Here is a 26,995-nt window from a genome sequence, read left to right as displayed (position 1 = left end):
TCTTTAGTGAATCAACCGGTTACCTGTTAGCTCATTCCCTTGCTTTGTGCTACTTAACATCTCTTCTGTTATCCACAAGATTTGGGGACAACATTCCTCCCATGAAGCAGCGTGTCGCCCGCTAAGGGCCCACTGTCTGCTGGAGGGGCAGCAGAACCAGAGCCTGGGCTGGCGGGTGGGTCTTTGCCCCAGAAGGCCTCACTCTGCACACACCCTGTGCTGGGTGGGGGCGAGGACAGAGGCCAGGGCCCCCGAGTGGTGACCCATGGCTCTCCTCTCACTCCGCCAGGAACTTCTGAGCCATTCCACCGACCGGCCTGAGAGGCAGCAGCTGAAAGAAGCACTGGAAGCCATGCAGGTGGGTGGGTAAACTGAGGCAGGGAGAGGCCGGGCCGGCCTGGGGCTTAGAGTATCAAGCCTGCATTCTTGGATTGGAATCGGGCTCACTAACAAGCCTGCTCTGTCACAGTGGATGTAGATTTTTGTACGATAGCAGGAGCAGGGGACAGGGTGGTGGGTGAGACCCACCCAAGGGCAGAGGGGCAGGTAGAAGGGGCTGCAGGCTTTCCCACCTGTCTGCTGGGGCCGTCACTGGTTCCCAGGCGCTGGGCTCAGTTCTGGGCATCTGGCCCTATGCTGCCCACTGCCCAGCCCTGTGACTCCTGCTGCTAAAATGCCTGCTCCACCCAGCCATACCGAGTCCCCACCCCCCTCTGTCCCTGGAAGCCCACTGTGCAGGTACACCTCCCAAAGGAGAGCTCAGCTCAAGTCACTTCCCTGCTCAGACACCTCCTGTGGCTCCCCACTGTCCCCCGAGCCAGGCACGAGCTTCTCACCTGGCATGCAGGCCTCCTCAGGTACTTGGGTGGCCCTGCAGCTGTGTTTGCTACTATGCCCTAAGTTCCAGGCAGGCTTGGCCACGTCCAGGCCCCTGAACACACTCCATCCTTCCCCGCCTCTGTGTGGCTCAGGCTAGGCCTTTTTGTCACCAGGCTGCATTCTGCGTATCCCCAGCCTTTGCAAGGTGACGTTTCCCAGGAGGATTGCCCCCTCTGGGTTCTGTTCCCTGATGCTCCGTGGTCCCCGCTGAGAGCTCCTCTGAGCAGCCTCGTGCTCGTGGAGAACCTCACTCCAAGTCATGTGTGGACCCATAGCCTGTGTCCCCGAGGCCGAGTGGTCGGACAGCTCTCCAGGCCATCTTGTAGTGTTTCTGCCTCAGGATCTCACATTCTGCCCTGCCACTGGGCTCCTTGCAGGGAGGCTGGAACCGGCCCCCACCTGGGCCTGGCTCGAGGGTTCCACCCAAGGCAGCCTGCCCTCCTGCTGGGCAGGGTCATTGCCACCTGCATTGGTTCTCCAGGGTGGGGCTGGGTCCCCTGGCTCTCTCCAGCGCTGGGTGCCCCAGCCCAGTCACCATGTCCTCTGGATTGCAGTGGGCACTGCCCCCTGGTGGCCAGCAGGAGGCTGCATTGCATGGTCACCCCGGCTGGCCGGTGGGCTTCGCTCACGTGCAGTGGAGACTCTGGAGGCGGTGGCCTGCGGGGTGTCCACTTCCCAGAGCTAAGAATTGGGCTGATCCAGTTCTGGCTGCTTTTTATCTACTCTAATGTAGAAGGGGATCGGGAGCTAGGGGTTTGGGGTTCTTGGTCTACCAATTGGAGTGTGGTTTTGGGTTGGCTTTACCTTTTCTGCCTTAGTTCTTTCATTTGTCAAATGGGGGTGACCCATCTCTCTACCTTGCCGTGTGGAGAGCCAGCCACCTCTGGTGGATGGTCGAAGGTGCTTTGAAAATTCCCAGCCCCGGGTGGACACGGGGTGGGGGTGGGGGCTGAGCCCCTCTTGCCCTGCCCAGCACAGGCCAGCTAACCCCACCCCCGCCCTGTTGTTTTCAAGGACTTGGCAATGTACATAAATGAAGTTAAACGGGACAAAGAAACCCTAAAGAAAATCAGCGAGTTTCAGAGTTCTATAGAAAACTTGGTAAGTGTGGCCGACTCTCCAAAGATTGAAGGTTAATTATGTCCATTTACCATGTGTATTTTTAAAATGACTTTCACGATCGCCATATTGAATAAGCGGAAGTGTGAACACACACTTGTCTGGCTGGATCTTGGGAGCTAGTGTAGCCCCGACCTTCTCCACACACCAGCCAGCCCAGTGCCCAGTGCTCAGAGGTGTCCTGCTGCCAAGGGGCAGGCCTGGGGAGGACGGTACTGACCACCACAGCCTCCCTCTCTGGTCTGGACTGAGGACTCTCTTGGTCCAAGAGGCCGTGGCTCCCAGGAAGCCTGAGGCTCCTTCTGGTCTGTGTACCCCTGGCCCACCATCATCTCCACTGTCCCCGGAGGGACAACGGAGCAGGTGTGTCCACGCTGTCGGGGAGCTGCTTCAGGTTCTCCCTCCCCCTCGGCGTCAGTCAGGCAAGGTTGCCACCTCATGGGACCCTCTCAGAGGCTCATCCCTGGGCGTTGGGTGAACCACTGTGTCCTGGTGGGAGAGGAGCTGGGCCGTCCAGGAAGCAGACACTTCCCCGCTTATGCCAACTGACGTCTTGCAGACCTGCCAGTACTTGCCCCAGAGTTTCTCCACTTCTGCTCCGTTGATCACTTCTGGATTGTTCTTTGTTTCGGGGTCTGTCCTGTGCATTGTGGGATGCCCACTGGATGCCTGTAGCACCCCCACCCTTGGGGAGCCCAGTGATGACCACCAAATACATCTCCAGAGGTCCCCTGGGCACAGAACTGCCCCTGGCTGGGAACTGATGGCTTACACCAGGCATTTGCACTCTGGTCCCTGAACTTGGCAGGGTCCTGGTGAGTCTGTCAAACTCACGTCAACACAGAAGCTGTTTTGAAAAGGAAGCTCGTGGTGCCCAGGCCGGCACCTGGTGCCCGTTTGCTCACCCGCACCGACCAGGGTGAGAGCCCAGAGGACCACCTCTGCATCCAGGTCCTGGAGAGCGCTCAGAATGTGTTGTCGGGTGAAGGAAAGAAGTTCCCAAGCAGCATTAGGATGCAGCTCCATTTCTCCTTTTTACAACAAAATCGGGACTCCCCGGCTCAGGATGGGTTAGGGACAGACGTGCCCAGGGCTCTGGCGGTGCCGAGGCTGTCAGGGTTCCCCTTGCCCATAGGCCATGTTTTCTCGATGCTGTATGATGGATGGGCATCACTTTTGTAACATGAAGAAAAACAATTTTGGTTTATTTAAAATTTTTTTTAACATATGAGTAATACTTGTTCCTTAAGCAACTGCGGTGGTGAGCAGGTGTGGCGTGTTCCCTTGGGCCTGGCGCCCGCTCGGCCCACGCCTTCTCCCGAACCCTGTCACCCTGGTGGGGGTGGCCCTTTTGTTTCCTGCACGTTAGAGGTGAGACATGGAGGCCCGAGGGAGTTGCGCAGGGTGCTCATCCCTCCCTGTGAGGCACCAAAGCTGCTGTGCTCCGAGTCTTGCCCCAGAAGCTTCTGGAAGATTCTCAGAACTCGGAAGAAGATGCTGAGAACCGCCCATCACAGCGCCTTGTGGACACAGCCTCAGGATCCCGGAGTGCGCCTCCCGCCTTCCTGTCCGCGTAGACACGCAGTAGCGCTCAGGAGACCGTCTCCGAATCGAAGCAGAGTGGCCGAGATGCGAACCGAACGGGAAATGGAAATCAAGTCTCAGAGGGCGGTTTCACGGGGGGCCTCTTCCCGTGGAAGATGCGCCGTGGACAGGACCGCTGGCAGGACCCCGCCCTGCCCGCCGCCCTCCCCTGATAAGCGCTCCTTGTTCCCTTTAACTGGGCGTCTGGCTTTTCCTACCAGGTCCCTGCTCTGGGTGCCACACCACAGCGGCCTGTGGAAGTCGCCCATTGTGAACCGTTCTTTGTTCCCGCCGAGCTGAAGGCAGCCCTCGACGGGCTTGGGGGGGGGGGCAGTGGACAGGAGCCTCCAGGCCAGCTCCTCCCGTCATCCGCTGTTCCCTTGTTCTGAGCACCAGCCAGGACACACCGGGTTCATTTCACTGGGTTTCCACCTCTGTTTTCCGTGGGAAACGTCCCCCTTGGGCTTGTGCCCACCTGCCCTTCCTCCGAGTAGGTGCTGGGACAGGAGGGGCCTGCCCTGGCACTGGGCTCATGGCCTTCCCTTGTCTTTCCCAGCAAGTGAAGCTGGAGGAATTTGGGAGGCCAAAGATCGACGGGGAGCTGAAGGTCCGGTCCATAGTCAACCACACCAAGCAAGACAGGTGAGTGGAGCTATGGCCCCAGGCGGGTGGCACCCAGCACAGCCAGGCGTCTGCTCCCCACAGGCCTGGAAACGGCTTTTCCGGTGGAAAGAGCTGCCTGCCCACTGGCCTTTGTGTTGCTCCGTTTTAATTGCTTCCTTCCTCCTGGCGAGAGTGTTGGTGAGCCACGTCTGCCAGTCGCCACCACGCCGGTGGGGCTGCCCTGCCATGGCTGATGCTGGGCTGGGCTGACGCTGGGCTGGGCTGGGCTGGGGGGCAGCTAGCAGCCGTGGCTGACGAGCTCACAGGCTCCTGGGAGCTAGACAGACAGAGTGGCCGCATGAGCTCTTTGCCAAATGACCAAGGGAGTGCCCAGGTGGGCGACAGGGATGGCTCTGGCTGAGCTGGCCATGTACTCCTACTGTGTGGGAGGCCTGGGGTCATGGCTGGGGTCACAGCACATACAGGGTTGGCTCCCATGGGGCTCCTAGTCTAGTTAGTGGGAGGTGGAGCTTGGGGATGGAGGAGCCTATGTATGCCTTGGGCCATGGGGGAAGGTCAAGGAGGGCTTCCTGGAGGAGTTGTATCTGAGCAGCCGAGACCTGGCTGAGGATCAGCATTAGTAAGTGAGCCAGGCGGAGGGCAGGGCTCGGGCTCCATCCCGTGGCCTGGGAGCACGGTGCGCGGGGCCATGCTGATGGCCCCCTGGCTGTGCCGTCGGGCCAGGTACCTGTTCCTGTTTGACAAGGTGGTCATCGTCTGCAAAAGGAGGGGCTACAGCTACGAGCTGAAGGAGATCATCGAGCTGCTCTTCCACAAGGTGACCGATGACCCCATGAACAACAAGGATGTCAAGAAGGTGGGTCCCGGGCTCCCGGTGGTGACGGCGGGACATCTGGGCCTCACAGGCAAGGGGCAGGCGGTGATGCCCCCGCTGAGGGGAAGTCGTGGGGTGGCCTTGGGGAAAGGGTGTGACAGTGGAAGTCAGTGCTGACCCTGACGGGGTGGGCTGCAGTGAGACAGCCTTCCCTTGTCAGTCACTCTCTCGTCACTGTGACGTCTGCTGAAGGCAGGCCCCCCTGTGCCGGCCCAGCACTTCCCTGGCCTTTACCCTTGACTCTTTCCTGGGAGTGAGCAGCACCCGAGTCACAGCTCCCAGTGAGGAGACTGGGCAGAGGGACCCAGCCCAAGTACTCTGGGGAGAGCCGGGCCTTAGACCTTGGCTGCCTGACTCCAGCCCACACTGGCCCCTGCAGCAAGCAGGCCTTCCTGCCCTGCCCGCCCCCTGTGGAGGAGGGTCTGCGTGGGCCTAGCCGTGGCTGTCAGACGGCTGCCCAGGCAGTGGGCTAAGGCTGCTAGGGGTGGGATCAGGGTTCTGGGGGTGGGGCCATGACTGACAGGGGTGGAGCCATACTGCTGGGGGTGGGGCCATGACTTCTGGAGGTGGGACCTTGGCTGCTGAGGGTGGAGCCATGGCCGCTGGGATGGGGCTGCCATGCCCTCTTCAGCCCTGTGTCTGCAGAGGCTTCTGCACTCAGGACTTGAGCACTTACCATGTGCAGCCCTGAACTGGATGTGGGGCCAGGAGCCCATGTGCTAAAACCCCCAGACCCTGGACTTTGGAACTTACAGTGTAGAATGAGGGTCCTACCTGGAAGAGCTGTTGGGATGACCCACCTAACCCTGATGTCCACAACAAGCTACTGGGGCCCCAGAGGTGGTGACCTAAGGCCGCTCCCCAGACTCTGGGCTGAAGACGCAGCCCCCCAGGTCCTAGCCTCTGGCACCTTCCCCTCTGAAAGGAAGGCCCTTGACCTGGCTGCCCCATCCCAGGGCACTTGGCAGCGGTCAGTATCGTGGGCTGTGGTGCCCACCGTGGGGCCAGGCCAAGTCTTGTAATGACCTCGTCTCCCGTTTTCCTTTCCTCTCATGCTTCCTAGTCTCATGGGAAAATGGTAAGCACCTGGAGCCCTCCTTGTCGCCTTCCTCACCTCAGGGCCCGATGCCGGCATTTCCTTCCTAAACCAGGAGTGGCGTCCCGGGGGACCCAGGTGGACCTGAGGAGGGGCAGGCCCTTGGCTTTCTTCTTCCTTCCCTGGTTCCTTAATTATGACTATGACGTGTGCAGGGTAAAGGATTTGCCCCTTACAGACGGTGTCAAGTGAAGTCCCACCTCCCTGCCTGGTCCCCACAGCTCCGCTCCCCAGAGGTCAGGGCCTGAGCTGGTCAGGGTGTTTTGTCTAGTGTCCCTCTGTCATCCTCTGTCTTTTCTCTCTTCCCTCTCTCCCTCCATCCCTTCATCATTTCTAACACACGGGCTCAGGTTTTTCCAAACTCTCCTTCCTGGGCCCCTTTGAAGGCCCCAGAGATAGGCAGGCCTGGTGGGTGGGTGGCCGAGGGGGTGGGGCAGCTGTGTGGGGCTTTGTCGTGGGCTCCCCAGGCCCATGGCCTTTTCCTGCCTTTTTCTTTCTGTTTTGCTTCAGAGAAGTTTCTTTAGCATCACATTTAGGAAGTGAAAGTGGGTGGGCCAGTGTCGTGGAAGGGCCCGGGGCCAGTTCCTGAACATGGGCTCCCTGGGGACCCAGCTCAGTCATGAGGGACGACCCCAGCTGCACCAGCAGAGTTCAGTTGAGGGCACACCTTGGAGGGGGTGGGAAGAGGAGTCGTAGGAAGTCATGTTAGAAGGGTGTGCACACGCACCTTTGTACACGTGTGTGCAGAAACAGACATGAGTGCACTGTACCCATGCACACGCACATACATGTGCACACACAGGCACAGGCATGCATATGAGTGCACTGTACCCATGCACATGCACACACATGTGCACACAGGCACAGGCACAGACATGCATGTGAGTGCACTGTTCCCGTGCACATGCACACACATGTGCACACAGGCACAGGCACAGACATGCATGTGAGTGCACTGTACCCATGCACATGCACACACATGTGCACACAGGCACAGGCACAGACATGCATGTGAATGCACTGTTCCCGTGCACATGCAGGCACACGTGTCCTTGTGTCAGTGTGCCCAAAGCCCTGCTGTTGGCAACTGCGCCCCTCTCCTCCCGCAGTGGTCCTATGGCTTCTACCTGATCCACCTGCAAGGGAAACAGGGCTTTCAGTTCTTCTGCAAGACGGAGGACACCAAGAGGAAATGGATGGAGCAGTTCGAGATGGCCATGTGAGTCAGGGTGGCCAGGGGGCGGTGAACTGTGTCCGGATGCTCTCAGGTTCGGGCTCGGGCAAATCCCATAGACTGAGATGGGCTTTGTCACCCCCAGCCCCGCTTTGGTGGCATCCTAGCTATTTTACAATCTACCCGGGCAGGAGCGCCCTCCCTCTGTCCCCGCCTGTCCCAGGTGGGCTCCGGTGACCGCTGCCCCGAGGCTGAGCTTTGCCTGCCTGTCTGGCTGGGCATTGAGTGACCGGGAATGGTTGTGATGCCAGACCCGTGGCGGCCAGATCCTCACGGCCTTCCAGGCTATGGATTGTCACCTCTTTGTGGAAGCCACAGGGCCGTTTTTCCATGAAATCTAGGAGGAACCCCAATATATCCAACTAGAGAAAGGTGATCAGTGGGTCATTGGGGTCCCCAGACACGTGGGACCTGAGGCCAGAGTGGCAGGGACCTTGTGTCCTCAGACTCTGCAGTCAGACAGGCAGGTGCGCCTCCCTCCCGGCCTTTTACTCCTGGTGAAACGGAGATGAACAGAGGGCCCAGGTTGTGGGGTTAGTGGACAGATCGAATGGGACCACGTCCAGGACACGCCAGAATAGGCCATCAGGCCACGGGCCATCTCCATGTCTGCCCCTCGGCTCGCAGAGGTGGTAGTTTTCTCCCCAATACTTTCCGAGGAACACTTTCGAGTGTTCATCCCGGTGGCAGGAATGTTGTGGCGACCACCCTCGGATCCCGCCTGTTGCTTCATCACAGCCGCCCCTGGCTTCGTGCCGCCTGACAGTGATGTGTCTCCAGGTGGATCAGACGCGGCGCACGTCGCCCAAATGCTCAGGGCGCCTGTTGTGCGTTCGAGTTCACTGCTTGTTCCCAGGTTTTCATTCCTCACTGTGTACACTGAGGTCCTAAGCGCTCATCTGCTCGTCGTGACAGGTGCCCTTGCCTGCCTGCACCCAAACCCTGTCAAGATGTAGCCATGACCTTCACGCAGGTCTCTCCTGCCTGTGCAGCAGATCCCCGTTCTAGCCGGGGTGTCGGGTAGACCCGGGCTCTGAGTCTTGGCCCAGCCAGGCTGGTTTGGGGCTTAGGGGATCTGGCGCCCCCTTTCCCTCCTGTCAGGTCCAACATCAAGCCTGACAAAGCCAACGCCAATCACCACAGCTTCCAGATGTACACGTTCGACAAGACCACCAACTGCAAAGCCTGCAGGATGTTCCTCAGGTGAGGGGCCGCCTGCCACGCCCCAGCCCCCGAGGGAGCCTAGTGCTGCGTGTGCCCTGTGTCCCCATCCCCGCTGGCCACCTTCCTTCACCAGCCCTGGCTGGGCCCCGTCAGCTCAGATCCAGCCGGGAGGGGAGGTGACTGCCCCTGTGGGTGCCCAGGGCCTGCTGTGTGGGATGGCAGAGCAAGGTGGGGCTGCTCTTGAGGAGAGAGGTACCAGGCTGCATGTGGGGAGGGGATCCTGGAGGCCCAGGGCGGTGAAGGACAGGCGCTCGGTGGGGACAGGGGCCGCAGGGCGGGCCTGGTGCTCTTTGGGGCCCTTTCCTGCGGCTACGGGGTGTGGAGACTGGGCAGCACCTGCTTCACCTCTGCCCCTCCTCCTGGCACAGGGGCACCTTCTACCAGGGGTACCTGTGCACCAAGTGTGGCGTGGGGGCGCACAAGGAGTGTCTAGAAGTGACGCCTCCCTGCAAGATCAGTGAGTACTGCCCCGCCCTGTCCGTGGACGCGAGCCTTAGGCATTGGTCCTCGGGGTCACACGTGGCATCCCCAGCCGAGGGTCCCATTGCTCACAGCCGCCCTCCGCCACCCTCCTGGCCCAGGCCGAGTGAGCACCTTCTCCTTTCCGGCTGTGGTGACCCCCCCAGGACAGAGATGAGGAAACCAAGGCTCAGAGAGGGGAGGACACCTGCCCAGCGTCACACAGTGTCAAGGGGCCAGGGGATTCCATGCTAAACCCTTTCTCCTAACTGCGATGTTGAGGGACTTTTCTCTACCTCTTCTGTGTCCCCTGCTCCTTTCCAGTTGGAAACTTATAGAGTCCTCTCCCCAAATGGACACAGAACCTTCTCAGCAGTTGCGTGGAGGCTTCTGATCAGAGAGAAACCCCTCGCCCTGGTTCTCCTGCACCCGGAGCACCTGGCCCCCTGTAGCTATAGCTGTGCTGCAGGTGGTTCATGTCTGCACACACACACCAAGAAGAGAAGATTTTATCAGTTTCCCATTTACAGGCCGAGTGCCCTGATAGGGGAGGGGTGTCCGACGGGTCAGCCCAGACCCCTCGTCCTTGCCGCAGGCCCCTGCAGCCCACGGCAGCCCAGTCAGGGTTCAGCAGCCCCTTGGCTGGAACAACTCTGCTTTTCAGCTTTGCCCGCCAATACTGCCCTCTTGTGGCCACGTGTCCCTCATGCTGGGTGACTTGGGCATTTAAAAAAATTTTTTTTGGCATTTTTGTTGTTGTTTCGAACCTAAAAGTAACATATTTGTCAAAAAGTTGGAGAAAAAAAAGAAAAAGAAATGAAATAAAATAAGTATCACCTGTGAACTGATCAAGAAATAAGCAAAGGCGATATTTTGGTCTGGGGCCTGGGCTGCCGTGTCGGACCCTCCCCCCCCAGGGCACTGGGCCAGCACTCAGCAGTAAATGGGCAACGGACAAAATCGGTTCTTGGCGGGGTGTCTCAGGTGACAAGCCAGCCTGGTGTGTTTTGAGTGCCCCCCCCCCCCCAGTGCCGCTTCCCTGAGCGTGGACTGAAGTTGGACGTTGCTGTGCCACGGGGACAAGGGGGCCTGGGCCGCCCGCATGCAGCACGTGGGGCAGGCTGGCCCTCGGCAGGTGTCCCTGCCCCGTGGCTCCTGCTTCAGGATGAAGCCTCGGTGCCTGCTCCCCAGGGAACCCAGTGCTCACCCGGCCACTGCCCGTGGAGCCTCTAAAACCTTCCAGAACCACCTCAGGCTTTTCGGCTGCCGTCCAGCTGCTCCGGGCTGGGCACCCCCGCCCCCCCCCAAACCAAGACGTTTCAGAGGCGTGATCTTTCTGGGTTTCCCCCTCTGACTGTTAAATACCGTTTCCTGTAGAAAAGTTGGAAAATGCATAAAGAACAAGGAGATGAAAACATGCCGTCGGCCACCAGGCAGCTCCTTTCCTGTCGTACGCACACGCCCACCCCTGGCTCTGCCTGGTTTTGTGTTTTTCGTTACATCTGTAATTAGGATCTTACCAGATAGGCAATTTCCTGGCTTTTGAAAGCCAGAGTTATTGTGAGCATCCTCCGTGGCATTACGGCCCATGGTGCGCCCTGGTTTTCTTTGAAGGAGCCTGTGGCGCCCCCAAGGGCGTGTGCGTGGTTCCCTTTCTCGACGCTCTCCCGGGGACGCTGTCCTGCCCCAGTCTCCTGGCGTTTTCCTCTGGGGAGTTCCAGGCTGCCTCTGGCCAGCGCATCGTCCTTCCTTCTGGGCTTGGGCTCCAGGCGGCTCCTTTGGCCTTTGTCAGTCAAGATGTCCCCGAGAGCCTCTCCTATGGGGAGCCTTCCCTGTGGGCACCGGCTGCGCTGTCTGGCACTCCCTGCCCGATGCCCAGCGAGCCTGTCACCTGTGTTCTGCAGGGTCTGCCCAAAGCACCTGCCCTGTCAGCGTAGGTGGTGTTGAGGTCACGGCAGCCATGCACGGCAGCCACTGTGGCCCTTGCGTTGTCCCATGTGAGGTGGCACACCAGCCTGGCAGGTGCTGGCCCAGCCTGGCGCTGCGTTCTCCCTTTAGGGCACCCGGGCAGGTGGAGAGGATCTTCGGAACGTTTGCCTTCCAGCTGACAAGCTGAGGCGCCCGCACCCTTGAGCATCCTGGCGCCTGTGCGTCTGCGACGGGATGTCAAGTAGGGAGCAGGAGCACCGATGCCTCCTTGTCACTTGTCCACGGCAGGCACCACTAGCTGGCTGTGAATCTCCCCCTCGAGCCCAGGCTTCCCCCGTGACCAGGCAGCTGCTGCCTCCGGCGCAGAGTTGGCTGAGCAGGAAATCCTGCCTGCCCTCGGGCCCGATACCCAGCCTGCCCTCTCCCGTGGGCCCTTAGAGCAGGGCGCAGAATTTGCCATCAGGAGTAACCGAGAGACTTCCATGGTGACCAGCTCTGTGTGTCTGTAGCCCATGTCTGACGTGAAGGGCCTTGAGGGCACCTCTTTTACGCTGTGGGCGAGAGCTGCCCATCCCTGGTGCTGGCGGCTTGCCCTCTAAGGCCTGGCGTGCTTCCCTTTCAGGTTCGCCTGCTGACCTGGTGAGTCCGCTACGCTGTTCTCTTCCTGCCGCCCTGTACCCCTCACACCCCGTGTTCCCAGAAAGGCCCCATGGTTCCAGCTCCTGGCACTCCCGGGGCCAGGCCACACCGGCGAGCACAGCCACTGCAATCGTGAGCGGCCCTGGTGGCTGCTGCCCTGCCCGGCTGCCGCCCATTCCGCTTGCCCAGTGGCTGGCTCTTGGCTGTGGGTGCCCAGCTTTGTGACGTGCATCTGCCCACCTGCCCCCCACCCTGACTTGGCTTAGAGCCCTTTATTCAGCTGACCTGAGGATGAAGTCCCTGAAATCACTTATGGGGTGCAGACATCGTGACCTGCCCCAGCTGCGGGGTCCAGTCAAATTAACCAGCACTTAGGGGTGCTCACTAGGCCCTGCTTGGGGTGCAGAGATGCCCTCATGGAGGAGGGGAGACACACAGCATCCAGTTGTACGCAGTAGGACATGTCCCAGACAGACTAACCCCAGGCGTAGAGCAGGGAGGATCCAGGGCTAGGGTGGTCAGGGCAGGCTTCCTGGAGGAGGTGGGTGTTAAAGGTAAGGCATGGGAGAAGGAAGGGGGTGGCTGTCCCAGGGCTGTAGAGGGGCACAAAGGTGGAAGATATAGTAAGAATAGTGGGGGGTTGTCCTCTAGGGAAACAGGAGTCTAGGATGGGTCCCTGCCCCCATCCCCTCTTCCTGCCTTGACCCTTCTGTCTGGGGACATGGTGGGGAGTGTCAGATACTGGGCGGCCTGCCTTCAGCACTGTCGTTTGTCCTTGCCCTCACAGGATGCCTCTGGAGCGGGACCAGGTAAGTCTGTGGGCTTGGGCTCTCTCAGTTGTACTTGTCAGCGGTCACCCTGGGCTCTGAGCTTGGGCCTGGCCACGGTGGCTATTCAACTCTCCCCAGCGCTCTGGGCTCGTCTCTTCCCCTGTGTGCTGTCCACCGGCCCCATGTCCCTCCCTCCTCACAGCCACCTTTCCAGGGAGCCATCCTAGTATCTGCTAAGGAAGTGCTGGGCTTGGGGACAGAGTGCAGCCAGCAGGGGGTCAGTGTCCTGTCAGCCCGGGGACAGCCCTGAGCTGCAGCCTGGAGGCCCCGAGCTGAGCGGACAGGGAAATGCTGCTGCTTTACTATTTTCTGTCTCCTGGTCCCACCACACACACACACACACACACACACACACAGATACATATGCACACACACGTGCACACACATGCTCTGCATTGCGTCACAGGAGTGTGGCTTTTAAATGTTGAGAGTTGAGAGCATCACATGCACTGACAAACCTAGTCACACAAAAACACAGCCAGAGGCCTTGCTGCTGCTTCTGGGAAGCGGCACCAGGACTGGGACCTGGAGACTGGCCCACGCGGGGCGGCCAGGCCAGAGCAGGACCCGGTCTAGGGGCGGTCTGCACAGTCTTGGGGGCTCAGCCAGGACCCCCATATCAGCCTCAGAGCTGCCCCAGAGCAGCTGTGACCTTGGCAAGTCCCTGGGCCCAGCTGACCCGACCCATCACTGACACAGGTAGCTCATCTCCTGCTGCACATGGCCGGCTGTCAGCCACACCCTCCTGTCCTGTCCTGTCCTCCACAGGTCCCAAGATGGTGGCTGTGCAGAATTACCATGGCAACCCTGCTCCCCCCGGGAAGCCAGTGCTGACCTTCCAGACAGGCGATGTGATTGAGCTGCTAAGAGGGGACCCCGAGTCTCAGTGGTGGGAGGTGGGTCCTGGGCCTGAAAGGTGGAGGCCCCAGCTCCCCGACCCTGCCCCAGGCCGAGACACAGGCTGCGTCCCCAGGCAGGGCTGGGGGTGGAGGGAAGAGGGCCGGGAGCAAGGCCTCGGTTCCTCGGGGCGTTTGCTTTTACCTGGGAGGGAGTGCAGGGTCCCCTGAGAGGAGGCCCTCCTCCTGGCGTCACTGTTCCTGCCTCAGTGACGTCCTGTACACCTTCCCCAAGCGCGACCAGGGTCATCAGGTGTTGGGCGGCCTTGCACAGATACTTTGCAGATGTGAAAGTGGAGGGGAAAGGAGCAGCTGCCTGGAGGCCCTGGGGAGGCCCTTCCAGGCAGAAGGAACTGGGAGAGCAAGGCCCTGCCCTGCCCCAGGCCCTCCAGACAGGCTGCATAGATAAGAGGAAGCAGCACCCGGGAGGTGGTGCCCTAATCCCAGCTATGAGCAAGCGCTTAGTGTCTGTGGGCCTCAGTGTTCTCATCTGTGAAGTGGGGATGCTCCTCCCCTTCCTGCCTTAAGTGGTTATGAGGTCAGTGGAGGTAACAGCAGGGAGGTGATGCTCTCACACACGTCTCAGGGACTGTCCTTATCTGGTCTTTGTCCTTAGGAAACAGTGAACACTAAAATGCCCCCCCCCCCCAGCCAGGCGAGGCCCCGCCGGCCTTGACCGTCTCCGTCTTTCCCCAGGGGCGGCTGGTGCAGACCAGGAAGTCGGGCTACTTCCCCAGCACGTCTGTGAAGCCCTGCCCCGTGGATGGAAGGGTGAGCATGTCCACAGAAGTTTCTGGAGCATAGTGGCTGGGGTGCGGGGCTGCCCAGAGCTGTGTCCTCACTCAGGAAATCCTGGCTGATGGACGTTGTGAGCTGGTCCCGGAGCACAGTCTGCACCCAGAGACGGTGGGTGGGGGCCAAGGGGCAGGGGTGCTCTCCTGTTTGAAGGACTTGGCCGGTTGGGGGGTCACCTTCCATCGTGGTGTTAAAAACACTGACATAGGCCCAATACCACGAGCCCTGCCCCAGCAGCCCGCCTGGCCTCTGGCCCCACCTCCCCAGAACCCAGCTTCTGTGTGGTTCATTGCCCAGGGAACGGAGGAAGCGTTAGAACACTCAAGGCTTGAGACAGGCTTTGCTGACAGGTCAAGGGGGCCAGACGGCAGAGGAGGAAAAGTGTCACACTGGGTGGCCTGGGGCAGGTTTGTCCCCATTCTGGACCTCAGTTTCCCCATCTGCATCCTCAGAAGTGGTAGGGAGGGGATAGTTTGCCTGTGAGGCTTTGCCCAGCATGTGGCCCAGAGAGGGGGGCCAGGGTGGGGCTCTGGCCGGGGAGGCCACAGCCAGGGGCCTGAAGAGCAGATGCCTGCCTGCTGCAGCTGCCACCTGGAGACACCTGCTGCCGGCCAGATGCCTGCCCTGGGGCGAGGGCCTATCTGTGGCAGAGAGCTGTGGGGTGTGCCCCAGTCCCCGCTGAGCAGCTCTGCAGCCTTTGGTCACACCCCTCCTGGGGATTAGGTGCACTGTTGGTTGGTTGCTACTCATTCATCCATCCATCTATCCATCCATCCATCCATCTATCCATACAAACCTACTGAGCATTCATTCACTCAGGTGATGAGTCCCAGTCGCTGCCCTCAGGGACCTCGCAGTCCAGTGGCTCCGGGGCCCAAGGGTCTGGTTATTGCTGACAAGCCCCCTCTGACCCCTACTCTGGGAACAACCCCTGCAGGGGCATTAACCCAAATGTTCTCTCTTGCCAGCCACCCATTGGCCGGCTGCCATCCCGGGAGATCGACTATGGTGCTTACCCCTGGTGAGTGGACCAGCCTGGCCATGGGCCCCCGGGCTGTGTGGTGTGGCCCCTGGGCTATGGGGGCGACCCCACAAGCCTGTGAGCAGGCCGAGTCTGGGTTCACAGCCGTCTCCAGGTCGGCTGAGCCCAACTGTCCCAGCCCTTTTCCTTCCTCAACCCTGAATGGCCTGGAGTCTGGGGGATCTCCCCATCTCTTGGCAGTGAGTTTCCTTTGCCGGAGATCATCAGGGTCGAACATTTGGGAGAATCAAGTCCTTTTTTACACACTCTGCATTGAGATTCATCCTGTAAAATATGTAAAAGTGGTATTTAAGGTCAGATTTGCAATCATGCTTTTACTCACAGGGGCTGGGTGAGAACAGTGAAGGTGTTTGAATTAACAGCGTGAAGGTGGACGTCCTAGGCGGTAGTCACAGGAGCAGGTTGGCCGCAGGGTCCAGCTTGCCTGTTGGGTCACCAGGCTGCTTCAAAGAATGACCGCCCTGCAGTGGCCACAGTAACGGACAGCTTAAGTGTGGTGACCCGCTACCCCGGAGTGCCTGCCCTCATGATTTGGGTTTGGGGCTCCTCTCTAACCCTGTGCCTGGTGGTGCCACGTGCCTGCACCTCGGCATTCCCCGCACCCGGGCTCAGTGGCCCCGGTGTGTCTGAGAGGCCTGGTCTGTTTGCCGACGTCCCTCACCCCCGAGGCCTAAGGTACACGGGAAGGACGGCGCTGTGATTTGCGCTGACCGATCAGCAAACAGGACTTGAAATTCGTAGCGTCAGGTCTCTTGTTTGTACGTTATTTACACAAGTCCCGATTCAGCCCGACTGGGAGGCGCAAGGGTGGCAGGTTGTGTTTAGGAAACAGGTCGGGGCTCCCCTGGCTGTCTCGGGGCTTAGTTTCGGCAGGGATGGCGGGGGAAGCTGTCAGGGCCTGTCCGCGACTCACAGGGGCGGTGGTGGTCCCCGCAGTGGGTTTCAGCGAAAACGCAACACGGGAGCCGTTTTTATTGTTACTGCTGTTTAAACGATGAAAATGTAACCTGATGTCTGTTACGCTGAACGTTTCTTGCAGGTCCCGGGTTCCGTAGAGCAGAACCCTCCGGTGGACTGGCTGAGATCTGGGGTCCTTATGACCCCCCTGTCTTTCCTGTGCCCACTGTGTTCGCAGGAAGATTCCCTTCCAGTCTCCTCCCATCGGCCCCTCCCACAGGGCGTGGCCTCACTTCCTAATGGGCTCCTTGTGCAGAATAGAGTTGCTGTCCCGGGGTGGATGCTGTCCTAGGCGGTCAGTGTGACAACTCGCACTTCCTCCCTGTCTCTAGGTTTGCAGGCAACATGGAGAGGCAGCAGACAGACAACCTGCTCAAATCCCACGCCAGTGGGACCTACCTGATCAGGGAGCGGCCGGCCGAGGCCGAGCGCTTCGCCATAAGCATCAAGTACGTGATGGCCCCCCGGGGCCAAGGGGACTCGTCCCCCAGTGCCTTTCTGAACCTCAGAGCCCATGTCCCCTCCAGGTCTGGAGCTTGTTGGGTTGGGGCAGCCATGGAATGTATTGTCCAAACTTGGACCCTTTTGAGATGAAAGGGTGTCCGGGGGTCTACACACCCCGCTGGCCCAGGACCTGCGTGAACAAGCCTGGCTCCTGTCAGTCCTAACTGCCCTGTGAGCTTGGTCGGACGTTTTCAGGTTACGGGAACGAGCTCAGTCACCAGAGCAGGGCAGCGATACTGTGAGGGGTCAAGGATTTCCCAGCGGTCCCCCAGGTGGGCCTCGGGGAGCATGGGAAGGTCACACAGCTGCCATCTGGCAGCTTCAGCCAGTGGTCTTCAGTCTGGGTGCCCTCCTGCCCAGAAGCCGTCCCTTGTGGGCCTGCTGTCATTTCTCCAAGACACAGAATCTGATTGGTGGGTGGTCACCGTTGGCATAGGCTGCCCACTGGATAGGAGTCCTTGCCAGGCCGATGGGCCACAGGCCAGTGAATAGAGGGTTCTGGTCTGCTGTCACCTGCATGAGGTCGAGAGCCCCACGCAGGGTTGCCTGAGTCCCACCAACCTTGCGTTCCTGGGATGTCCCACTTAGCTGTGGTGTGAAGTGCTCTGTATGCGTTTGGTTTGTGTAGATGGAAGTGTGGGGAGAGATTCAGTCTGTTGGAGATTTTAGCATCTGCAGTCGTAAGAGATATCTGTGTACATTTTCTTGCCTGTGGTGTCCTTGTCTGGATTTGGAGTCAGCTGGGAGGGGTGAGGGTGGTCCCTGGGGAGGAGGTAAGAGGAAGCTCGCCTGTAAGGATACATTGGGGTCCAGGGACACAGAGGGCATCTCGAGGATGGCGGGAGGGTGAGCGTCTGGACAGAGGGGACAGCAGTGCCAGGGCCTGGTGGGCGTGGGCTTGGCGTGTCTGTGGAAGAGCCGGAGGCCGGGCCGGCTGGAGGGGAGGGTGTGGAGTAGGGGGATATTAGGAGATGGTGTCAACGCTGGGGCAGGGCTGCTCCCCTAAGGCCTCCGGGGCCAGGGGCGGACCTTCGACCTACACGCCAGGCTGTGAAGGCCTCACGGGCGCCCGGGAGCAGGAGGAGGACCCTCCCGGTGCGGAGGAGAGCGAGCCAATCCCGAGGCAGGAAGTGGCCGGAGGGAGGCGTGGGGCTTCCGGGCCTGAGGCCTCGCCGGCTGACCTGGGGGTTTGGAGCTGAAACAGGCAAGGGGGATGGACATACGGACAGACAAGCAGTAGGAGACGGGCCCAGAGCCCGGTGGGGTGGGGAGAGGCCCGAAAGGAAGCGGCCGTGGAGCAGGAGGTGTGAGCCGTGGGCCCAGGGCAGGGTCTTAGCTCCTGAGCCTGGACCCCCAGGGGCCGGGGCTATGTTGGCCGTGCAGTGACCACAGCAGCCTGTGTACCTCGCCCAGGTTCAACGACGAGGTGAAGCACATCAAGGTGGTAGAGAAAGACAGCTGGATCCACATCACAGAAGCGAAGAAATTTGAAAGCCTCTTGGTATGTGGTCCTGTGGCCCTGCCGCCTGGCTCCAGGGTGGGAGGAGGGCCCTGGGGTCCCACCTCGGCCGCACCGAGGAGGAGCAGCCTCCTGTACGCCGCGCCTTGGGACAGTTAGGGCCTCCTTGCAGCCCCCCGAGTCAGGACTGTCCCCCAAATCCCCCAGAGGACCAGGTGGGTTGACCGTGGTGGACAATGATGGGAGGGCCCAGCCCGCCCTGGCCCCCAGCCTCACAGCAGCCGGTTCCTGCCCAACCTCCTAGCGGAGCCGGAAACAGTGGCCCAGTGAGGCTCAGCCCAGGGCCTGGCGTGTAGCCAAGCTGCTCCCAACAGCACCCCTCCCCGCCTCCCCACCCCCCAGTCACAGCCTGGCCGGATGCAGGTCACGGCAAAGTCCTTTGTACGGTGATTTTAAGATTAGACCCATTAATTTTCCTTAAAAGCGGCCCATGTACTGAGACCCACCGAGCAGAGACTCTGAGCTCTTAGACCCACAGTGGCCACAGAGAAGCACAAAGTAAAACAGGAAGTCCCCACAGCTGCCCCCTTCCCCATAAAAGGCCAGCGTTACGGTCACAGGCGAGTCCTCCCTCCAAGGAAAGCTTTGCTGTGGTTTATGTGCACATTCCCAGGCGACACTGCGGGCCGGCGGGGTCGGGCTCGGCCTGCTCCTCAGTGTGGAGAAATTTGCCATTCGGCCAGCCTTCCTCTTTCGTGCCTGGTTCCCGCCTCGCATTCGGTCCCCTGGATAAGCTGTGATTTCTAGAAGCACTTCCCTGGCATTGGCCATGTGGGGTTTCCCGCTTTTCTCTGTTATAAAGAGTATGCAGGGAGTGTCCCTGTCCCTCAGCTGCAGCATTTCACTGACTTCTTCAGAAACGTTTGGGAGAGAAATTGCTGGGTGAGAAGTCTTTGGGTGACTGACCACCCGTCCTGGGCCTAGTGCTGGGGGAAGAGGAAGGGAGCTCTCGAAGGTCGAGGAGAGGAGTCCCCTTTGTGAACCTGAGGCAGGGGAGAGGGAGGCCAGGGTACCCAGGAGGCCTGCCTGGAGGTGGCCACAGTCAGTGAGCATGCGTGTCCTGCAGGAGTTGGTGGAGTACTACCAATGCCACTCTCTCAAGGAGAGCTTCAAGCAGCTGGACACCACGCTCAAGTACCCCTACAAGTCTCGGGAACGCGCAGCTTCCAGGAGCTCCAGTCGGTCCCCAGGTAATGCCCATGCCTACCTGGCACACCAGTGCTCACCTGGAAGTGTCCGTTCTGTCCCAGTTCCCACAGCCCAGGCCACCACTGCCCACCTGCCCTTGAGGAAGGCTTTATTTGGGTCACTGACCTAGGCCAGGAGCCTTTCCTGATTCCCACCCCTAGGAGCATTGACCTTGGCACTCTCCAGCCCATCACAAGCACCGTGCCAGCTCTGAATTGCTGCTCTGAGTCTTAGTGCCTTTGCCCAGAGGTCAGCATGGGGAGGGAACAGGCCAGGTTCCACCTGTCCTCAGATCCTTCCTTGTGCCCTAGTCCCCCCAGAGCCCCACTGTGAGGGAGCCAGACCCAGCACCTCTGTGAGCAGATAGGGCCCTGCAGCCCAGGCCAGGAGCCACCTGGAGTCAGGGGCGGGGTGGGCCCAGAACATTGGGCATCCAGCCCAGGACTCACCCCGCTTCCTCCAGCCTGCAGAACCATAGGCCCCGCCTGGGCAGAGCAGCCAGGAGAGTCATGACGGGTCTTTAGTGAGCACCTGCTGTGTGCTGGGCAAGGGGCTAGGCTCCTGGCACGTCAGTCCCCGTGCACGCATGCCCCCTGGGAGGAGGTGCGGAGAGTGGAGTGAGGGCAGCCCAAGGTGGCCGAGCTGCGCCCGTGCCCGGTGGGCGTCGAGGCCATCCCCTGTCCCTCTGTCCCCGAGGCATGGCCGGGGCCCCATCCCTGCCGCCTGCAACTGTGTGCTGTGGGTTGTGTGGACGCTGCTCCGCCCCCCTTTCACATTCTCTCTCGCCTCTTTGCAGCTTCCTGCGCCTCCTACAACTTTTCTTTTCTCAGTCCTCAGGGCCTCAGCTTTGCTTCTCAGGGCTCCTCCGCTCCCTTCTGGTCAGGTACCGCCGCCTTGGGGCGTGGGGGGCCGGCGGCCTGGCGGGCCTGGCACGGGGCTGCCTGCTGGCCCGCGGCCCCTGCCTGCAGGTGTCCACAGTGGTGCGGGGGGTTGGGGGGTGGGGGGCAGGGCAGGGAAGGAGGTGGCTTGGGGCAGGCTGGGGCTGTTGCTGCACCCGAGGACCCAGACAGGCTTGGCACTGCCCTCCTCACTGCTGTCGCCCCTGACACGCTCACCCTGATGCCAGCCACCCAGCTTCTCAACCATTGTCTCTCGTTGCTCACTGAGCGCTTTGCCTCTGGTAGCGGCAAACGGCCAGGCGGCCACCCTTGGGGGAGGTGGGAGCAGACCCTGGTGGGCCCCCCTCAGAGCTGTAAGAGGAGTTCTGGGACTTGGGGGCAGGAAGACAGGGTCTTGGTGGCCCCAACCACACGGCCTCTGCTGCCAGAGTCAGAGCCCTCCCTGGCCCTGTGTGTGCTTCCCCCTCTGTCATGGTCATTGTCACCAGTCCATCAGGACTCCTGGGTCCTACCGAGCTGGTCCAGCTGGGTTTCCAGTTTGGTTTGGGGATCTGGAAGTGGGGACATGAGGGAGATGGGCACCATGCCCTGGGGTCCCATCCAGGTGCTCGGTCAGAGTGAAGGATGGGAGCTGGGCAGCTGTCACTCAGCTGTCCACTGGCCTGTCCCAGGCACCGGGCATTCAGGGATGCCCTGCAGGGGCTGTGATGGTCAGAATGCTGGCATCTGCTCTCTTCCCCATGAGCACCGTCATTGCCTGCGACAGCCCTCAGTGTGGGTGGTGACCCGCTCCGATTCCCTTCACAGGGGTCACATCCCATGTGCCACAGTTTAGGCTCCCACAGAGGAGCCAGGGGCCCTGGGATTGGGGCCTGGCTGTCGGTCCGGAGCCTTTATGCTCTCAGGCCCTTCCCCTTGGACACAGGGCCAGACACCTGGGGAGAGAGACCCAGCTCGGCCCCAGGGTCCCACAGCCCCAGCGGGGCCCCACCCTGCGGCTGTGTGACGCTGCGCATCTCCCCGACAGTGTTCACGCCCCGCGTCATCGGCACGGCTGTGGCCAGGTACAACTTTGCTGCCCGGGACATGCGGGAGCTCTCGCTGCGGGAAGGCGACGTGGTGAAGATCTACAGCCGCATTGGCGGGGACCAGGGCTGGTGGAGGGGCGAGACGAATGGCCGGGTGAGTGGGCTCGCCCCGATCGCGCCCCGCTTCTGGGGGGCCAGCTGAAACTGCTGTACGGCTTCCCACACGGCGAAGGGCCTTGGTCTCTGACTGTCCACTTTTCCCCAGCTTTTGGGAAGGTGTTGTCATGTATCTTAATTCTACACATCTTGAACCTTGTAAGCTGGGACTGTTAGGTAGTTAATGCTCATTTAGATGCACTTCCCCGGGGCTCCCGGTTCCTTCCCGCATCGTCCTATTTCCGCCCAAGACCGCATGCCCGCGGCCTGCACTTCTTCCTCTTACGCTCTCCAGGGTGAGCCTGCTGCCCGTAAATCCTCAGTATTCCTTGCATCAGAACAGGACTTTAGTTCCCTCTCTTTTTTAATGTTCTCCCTGTAAAATGTTTATAACTTCTTTTGATACAACGTCGAACTTAAGAGTTGCAGTAGCCCGGCCGACGTGGCTCAGCGGTTGAGCGTCGACCTAGGATCCAGGAGATCGCGGTTCGATTCCCGGTCAGGGCACACGCAGGGTTGCGGGCTCGACCCTCAGTCGGGGGCGTGCAGGAGGCAACTGATCAATGACTCTCTCATCATTGATGTTTTTCTCTCTCCCTCCCTCCCTCTCTCTGAAATCAATAAAGATGCATTAAAAGAAAAAAAAAAATAGTACAGAGAACTCCCATGTGCCCAGTTTTGCCAGTCAGGAGTGACTTGTCCATTGCTTTACCATTTGCCTCCTCTGTCCCTCTCTCTCTGTGAGTGTGAGTATGTGTGTGTGTGTATGCATGCGTGTACACACCCGCACTTATTTTTTTCTAAACCATTTGAGAACCTGGGTATTGCAGAAATATCTCTTTATCTCTAAACACTCTAGTATGTATTTTGGAAGATCAAGGACATTCCCCTTTGATCTAAATGATGACCTAATCCACAGTCCATAGTCACACTTCACCAGTTGTCCCAATCCGGTCTTTTCTAGCTATTTTGCCCTGGCCCTGGGTTCAATCCAGGACCACGAACTGCATTAGCTTGCCATGACTTTCATCTCACTTTCATCTGGGACAGTTCCTCAGCCCTTCTCTGTCTCACATGACTTTGACATTTTTGAAGAGTATGGGTCAGTTATTTTTATAGACTGTCCCCCAGTAAAGTTTGTCTGATTTTTTTTCTTCATGATGAGATGGAGGTTCTCCATTTTGGGGGGGACACCACAGCGGGGTGCTGCCTCTTTTTCAGTGTTTGAATGTCCTCTCCAGAGGTAGGTGTGTCCCATGCTTGTGACATGAACTTTGATCACTTGGTTAGGGTGGTATCTGCCAGGTTTCTCCACCGTGAAGTTACTGAAATTAATAAGTACTTTGCAGACCAATACTTAGCAATCAGGTAAGTATCCTGTCCCGCATCAGGCTTTCACCTTCTAGTTGTGCCATTCATTGATGAATTTTGTCTGGTCAACTATTTCTCTCATGGTTGAACAATACCGACTTTCTGTCATTGCTTCTGCAGTTCTTAGTGGGCATTCTGTAAGGAAAACCTTTCTTGTCTACCCTCGGTCATACTTCCCCAGGAATCACCCATCTCTCCAAAGAGACCTGCTTGCTTTTTGGGAGCAACTGTGTTGAGTTCACTTTTGAAGGGTATTTTCACGGGAGATGGAATTCTCGGCCATGAGGTGTCTTGTTTCAGCACTTTGATGATTCCATTGTCACCTGGCTTCTAACATTTCTGTAGAAAAGTTAGTCAGATCTTAATGTTACTCCTTGTAGGAAATGGCTACACGCCTCCCCATTGGGCTACATGTTTTTAAAAAGTCTGTGTTTTTCGTCAGTGTCACAATAAAGTGCCTAGGTGTGGTTTCCTCTGTGTTCATTCTGCCTGAGATTTGTAGAGGTTGTTTCATCTCTGGCCGAATCAGTTTGGTCTTCATCAGTGTGGGAAATTTCTTCCAGTGGTGTATCTGCCCCATCGTCTCCTTCTAGGGCTCCATGCGCATGGTGGTTATGTCTTTGCTCCGTGGCCTGTGGAACCTCGCCCTGTTTTTATGTGTTTTCCATCCAGTTACTTTCCATTGGTCCATCTTCCAGTTTATTAATCTTCTCTTCTGCTTTGTCTGATCTGCTGTTAAACCCTTCTACTGGATTCTTAATTGCAGTCGTAGTTTTCAGTTTTGGGAGTTCTATTTGATGCCTGAGTTCAATTCTCTGCTAAAATTTTCTGCTTTTTCATCAGTTTTCTGAAACGTACAAGTTAGAGTTATGTACATTCCTGATGATCAAGTCCAATATCTGGATGAGCTGGAGATTGGTTCCTGCTGTTGCGTTTTTCTCTTAGTTTCTGTCACATGATCCTGATTGAGTGCTGAGCTTGTATATAAAACACCGTAGAGGCTCTGGATAATGCTATTTTCCTCCAGAGGGGATTTTTTTTTTTTTTCTGGCTGGCAGTTAGCAGATTCATCGTAAACTGCTCAGGGCTGGTGCATTTTGGGGTCACACCTACCCCTGGGCCACGGCTCCACTGGGCCCTCAGCCTCAGCCTCTTTTCCAGGGCTGGCTTAGCTTTTTGAAGGATTCCCCATCTCTACAAGCCTGTACTCACCCTTTCCCCCAACACACACACATACTTACTTGATCCTGTCATCTTTTTCTTTTTCAGATCGGCTGGTTTCCTTCAACATATGTAGAAGAGGAGGGCATCCAGTGACGGGAAGAATGCAGACAGGACCCGAGGATTTTCTTGGAAGGGTTGTACCAGCTCTGAAGTCCATCTCCAGCTCCGTGACCCAGAGGGGGAAATGCCTGCCGACCTTCCAGTCTTCAGTAGCCTGTAGGGATGGGGAGGGTGTTCAGAGTCCCAAACGCAAACCGTCCCATCACCAGTCTGCCCTCGGTGGCCTGTCCTGGGTTCGCCACTTGTACATAGAGGAAATCTGGGCCAGCCCTGCTGTGACTGTCCCACCAGAGTGCTGAGGAGAGGGCGTGAGAGTGCCATTCAAGCCAGGTGCTGGGTGACAGCTGAAGCCAGAGCTCATCTTGCCCCTGTCTTGTCAAGATGGCATCAGAAGCCTAGGTGTGAATAGCAGATGCTGTCCCAGGGAGGGCTGGGGATGGCAGAGGGGACCTTCCCCCGCCCTTACTGCGTAGCCCCTGGGCTCCCAGCCCTCCTGCTTCCTGCTGCTCCCAGGGGCGACCTCAGGCTTTGAGAGGCAGTAGGGCGCCTGTGCAGCCCCAGCGTGGGCAGCGTGGGCCCTGCAAGGGGCCTGCGCCGTCTCCCTTGACCTTCTTATGTCCCTCTGCACCAGGGGCATGCGGAGACCCCAAGGCAGGTCACTCCCGGGAGGGAGCCCTGGGAATGAGGAAGTTGCTGATCCTGTTCCCTGCTCAATGGTACTGTCTTTTCCCTGAGTCCAAGGTCGGCTGTCCTGCCTGCTGCCAGGAGACATCTTTTGTAAACCCTGATATGGGCGGGAAGAACACGGGTTTCCCCTCTGTCCCTGCTGCTCACATTCCTGTCCAGAGGGGGCCCCACCACTCCCGCGCAGGGGGCCTCTCTGGGTCTCCTGTGTCCTGCAAGATGGTCCCTGAGGGTCCCCCAGCCTTTGCACAGAATGTTGGCTCTCACCCTTGGCAGGTCTTCCTTCCAAGAGCTCCTATAGCTCAAGAACTAGGCCAGCCTGAAATAAGTGCTCTTGGGGGTGGCTCTCCCTCTGTAGCACCCCCTCCTGACCTCTCCCGGCCTTGACCTCTCTCTGGCTGGCTTGGCTAGACCCTGTTTCCTCTGCCTGGATGTTGCATGAGACCTAGTGACACTCTCCCTGAGCTCCGTGCCAATGCTACTGGGGGGACCTGGGCTTCGTGTGTCCCCTCCTCCCTTTGGTCAGCTGCACAGCCCTGTGCTGGGAGCAGGGGCCAGGCTGGGCCTCATTTGCCACACTGCCCCCTGGGGTTCGGCCTTGTAGCCTCCAGGCTGGGCTCCCACACCGGCACACTGGCACGGGGAGGAGGCGGGGAGGGGGTCCGAGGCTGTGAGCAGCAGGGAGAAGAGAGACGACAGCCTGCGGAGGCTTGAGAAGTGAGGGTGAACAGGACCGCCGTTAGGGGGCAGTGAGCAAGGGGGGGAATCGGCCAAGGAGGGAGCAGACCCAGGTCCCTGTCACCAGGGCGCACCCAGCACTTTGCATGACCCTCGGCTCAGCTGGCCAGGCTGCGAGCCCCGGACGGGAGGGGAGGAAACCAGCCAGCCCCTTTTTGTTTACTGCTGTCGGAAAGGTTTTGTTTTTTCGTTTTTGTTGGTTTGTTTTTTGTTTGGCTTGTTTGCTTTTTAAGGGAAAAAGAAGGTTGTAATTGTTTTGTCCAAAGCTCCCGTTATATGTCTGACTAGTAAGGAAGGGGTTTTGTGACAGCCAGGAAATGGTGTGTATTTGAGGCCGTCCCGAAACAGGCCATCGTGATACGGAAGGACACTGAGGAGACATCGTTTACAGCCCTGGTTCTTGCGACTGTTTTGTTTGCTTGTTTGGAAACACGGACTGCGCGGCTTGGTTGGTTTTTGCACTGCTCAGGGCCGGAGGGCAGGAGGGCCAGGCGCAGGCAGGGATCTGGGGGCTCCGGCAGGAGACGGGGCACCCTCTGGAGGGGGCTGTGGACCCGGGGCCCGAAATTCGCTGTGAACACGGGGGCCCAATGCATGTGGGTCAGGGGTCTGGGGTCCTGCAGCAGGAGGCGACCCCAGATGGAACACAAACTGTACATTTGCCAATAGGTTTTTTCATACCACGGTTTTTATTGCAAATAAACCTAAGTTGTTTTCTCCGAGAGTGGCTGACTTTTCCTTCCGGGAGGAGGGCCTGTTGGATTCCTCTGTCGTCGGCAGGGTCTGCCCCACCCAGACACTGTCAGCTCAGGGGACATGCTGGGTCAGACACAGGCCTTGGGGGAGGCCCAGCCTCAGGCAGAGGCTGTGGGTCTGAGGAGATGATGCCAGGGCCACCAACCAGGCTCCTCCTCCGGCGGGCACAGCACCCCAGGTTCCCAGGCAGCGTCCTGCGGAATCCCTTGGCTGCCCTCAGAGGGGGACTGTCTTCCTGTCCGGAGGGATTCAGACCCCGCCCTGCCCTTGTGCGGGCCCTTCACCTCCCGAGCCCTCTGCTTTATGTGTTGTAGATGAAATTTGTGCTCTCTGCTGAGATTGGGTCTGTGGCCTAGGATGGAGGAAGGGTAGTAAGATAGAGATTTCTTTCTCCCCCATGGGAAGCAGTCAGAGGCCGTGATCTAGGGGTGGTTTGGAGCCTCCCCACCCCCCACCGACTCCTCCCATTCTCAACATGTACTTACCTCCTCACAGTCTGGGCCCAAGGTGGCTGGTGGAGCTCCTGCCATCGAGGCCATGGGCAGAGCGGAGGTCTGCACAGTGTGTCCCCTCCCCCTCCTTCCCCAGAGCCTGGGACTGCTGGCTGCAGAGGAGGCCGGACATGTGCGACCTGAGCTGGGTGCACGCCACCCTGGAGACCGTTGGGCCCTGTTACTGAGGCGATAG

General features: G+C 59.1%; 1 protein-coding gene across 2 annotated transcripts in view; it reads left to right on the top strand.

Annotated features, from left to right (window-relative positions):
- VAV2 (vav guanine nucleotide exchange factor 2) overlaps positions 1-26,269 on the top strand; it is a 113,880-nt gene extending 87,611 nt beyond the window's left edge. Inside the window, exons 11-28 of one of the 2 annotated variants that reach the window (XM_081151569.1) lie at positions 290-358; positions 1,894-1,980; positions 4,139-4,224; positions 4,930-5,062; positions 7,286-7,395; positions 8,512-8,613; positions 9,003-9,091; positions 11,645-11,661; positions 12,449-12,470; positions 13,260-13,387; positions 14,084-14,158; positions 15,151-15,203; positions 16,514-16,630; positions 18,099-18,186; positions 19,271-19,394; positions 20,189-20,275; positions 21,319-21,473; positions 24,116-26,269. In XM_081151569.1, the coding sequence (XP_081007695.1) occupies positions 290-358; positions 1,894-1,980; positions 4,139-4,224; positions 4,930-5,062; positions 7,286-7,395; positions 8,512-8,613; positions 9,003-9,091; positions 11,645-11,661; positions 12,449-12,470; positions 13,260-13,387; positions 14,084-14,158; positions 15,151-15,203; positions 16,514-16,630; positions 18,099-18,186; positions 19,271-19,394; positions 20,189-20,275; positions 21,319-21,473; positions 24,116-24,163 (1,590 nt within the window). In that variant the 3' untranslated portion in view covers positions 24,164-26,269. The remainder of the gene's footprint in view (positions 1-289; positions 359-1,893; positions 1,981-4,138; positions 4,225-4,929; positions 5,063-7,285; positions 7,396-8,511; positions 8,614-9,002; positions 9,092-11,644; positions 11,662-12,448; positions 12,471-13,259; positions 13,388-14,083; positions 14,159-15,150; positions 15,204-16,513; positions 16,631-18,098; positions 18,187-19,270; positions 19,395-20,188; positions 20,276-21,318; positions 21,474-24,115) is intronic. The other variant, XM_081151568.1, reaches the window with a different exon arrangement.
- Positions 26,270-26,995: the final 726 nt, after the last annotated feature.

Source organism: Miniopterus schreibersii (genome assembly GCF_964146895.1).
Source record: "Miniopterus schreibersii genome assembly, chromosome: 11".
Lineage (NCBI taxonomy): Eukaryota > Metazoa > Chordata > Mammalia > Chiroptera > Miniopteridae > Miniopterus > Miniopterus schreibersii.
Note: the sequence above shows the minus strand (reverse complement) of the source record. Positions and strands in the feature narration are given on the sequence as shown.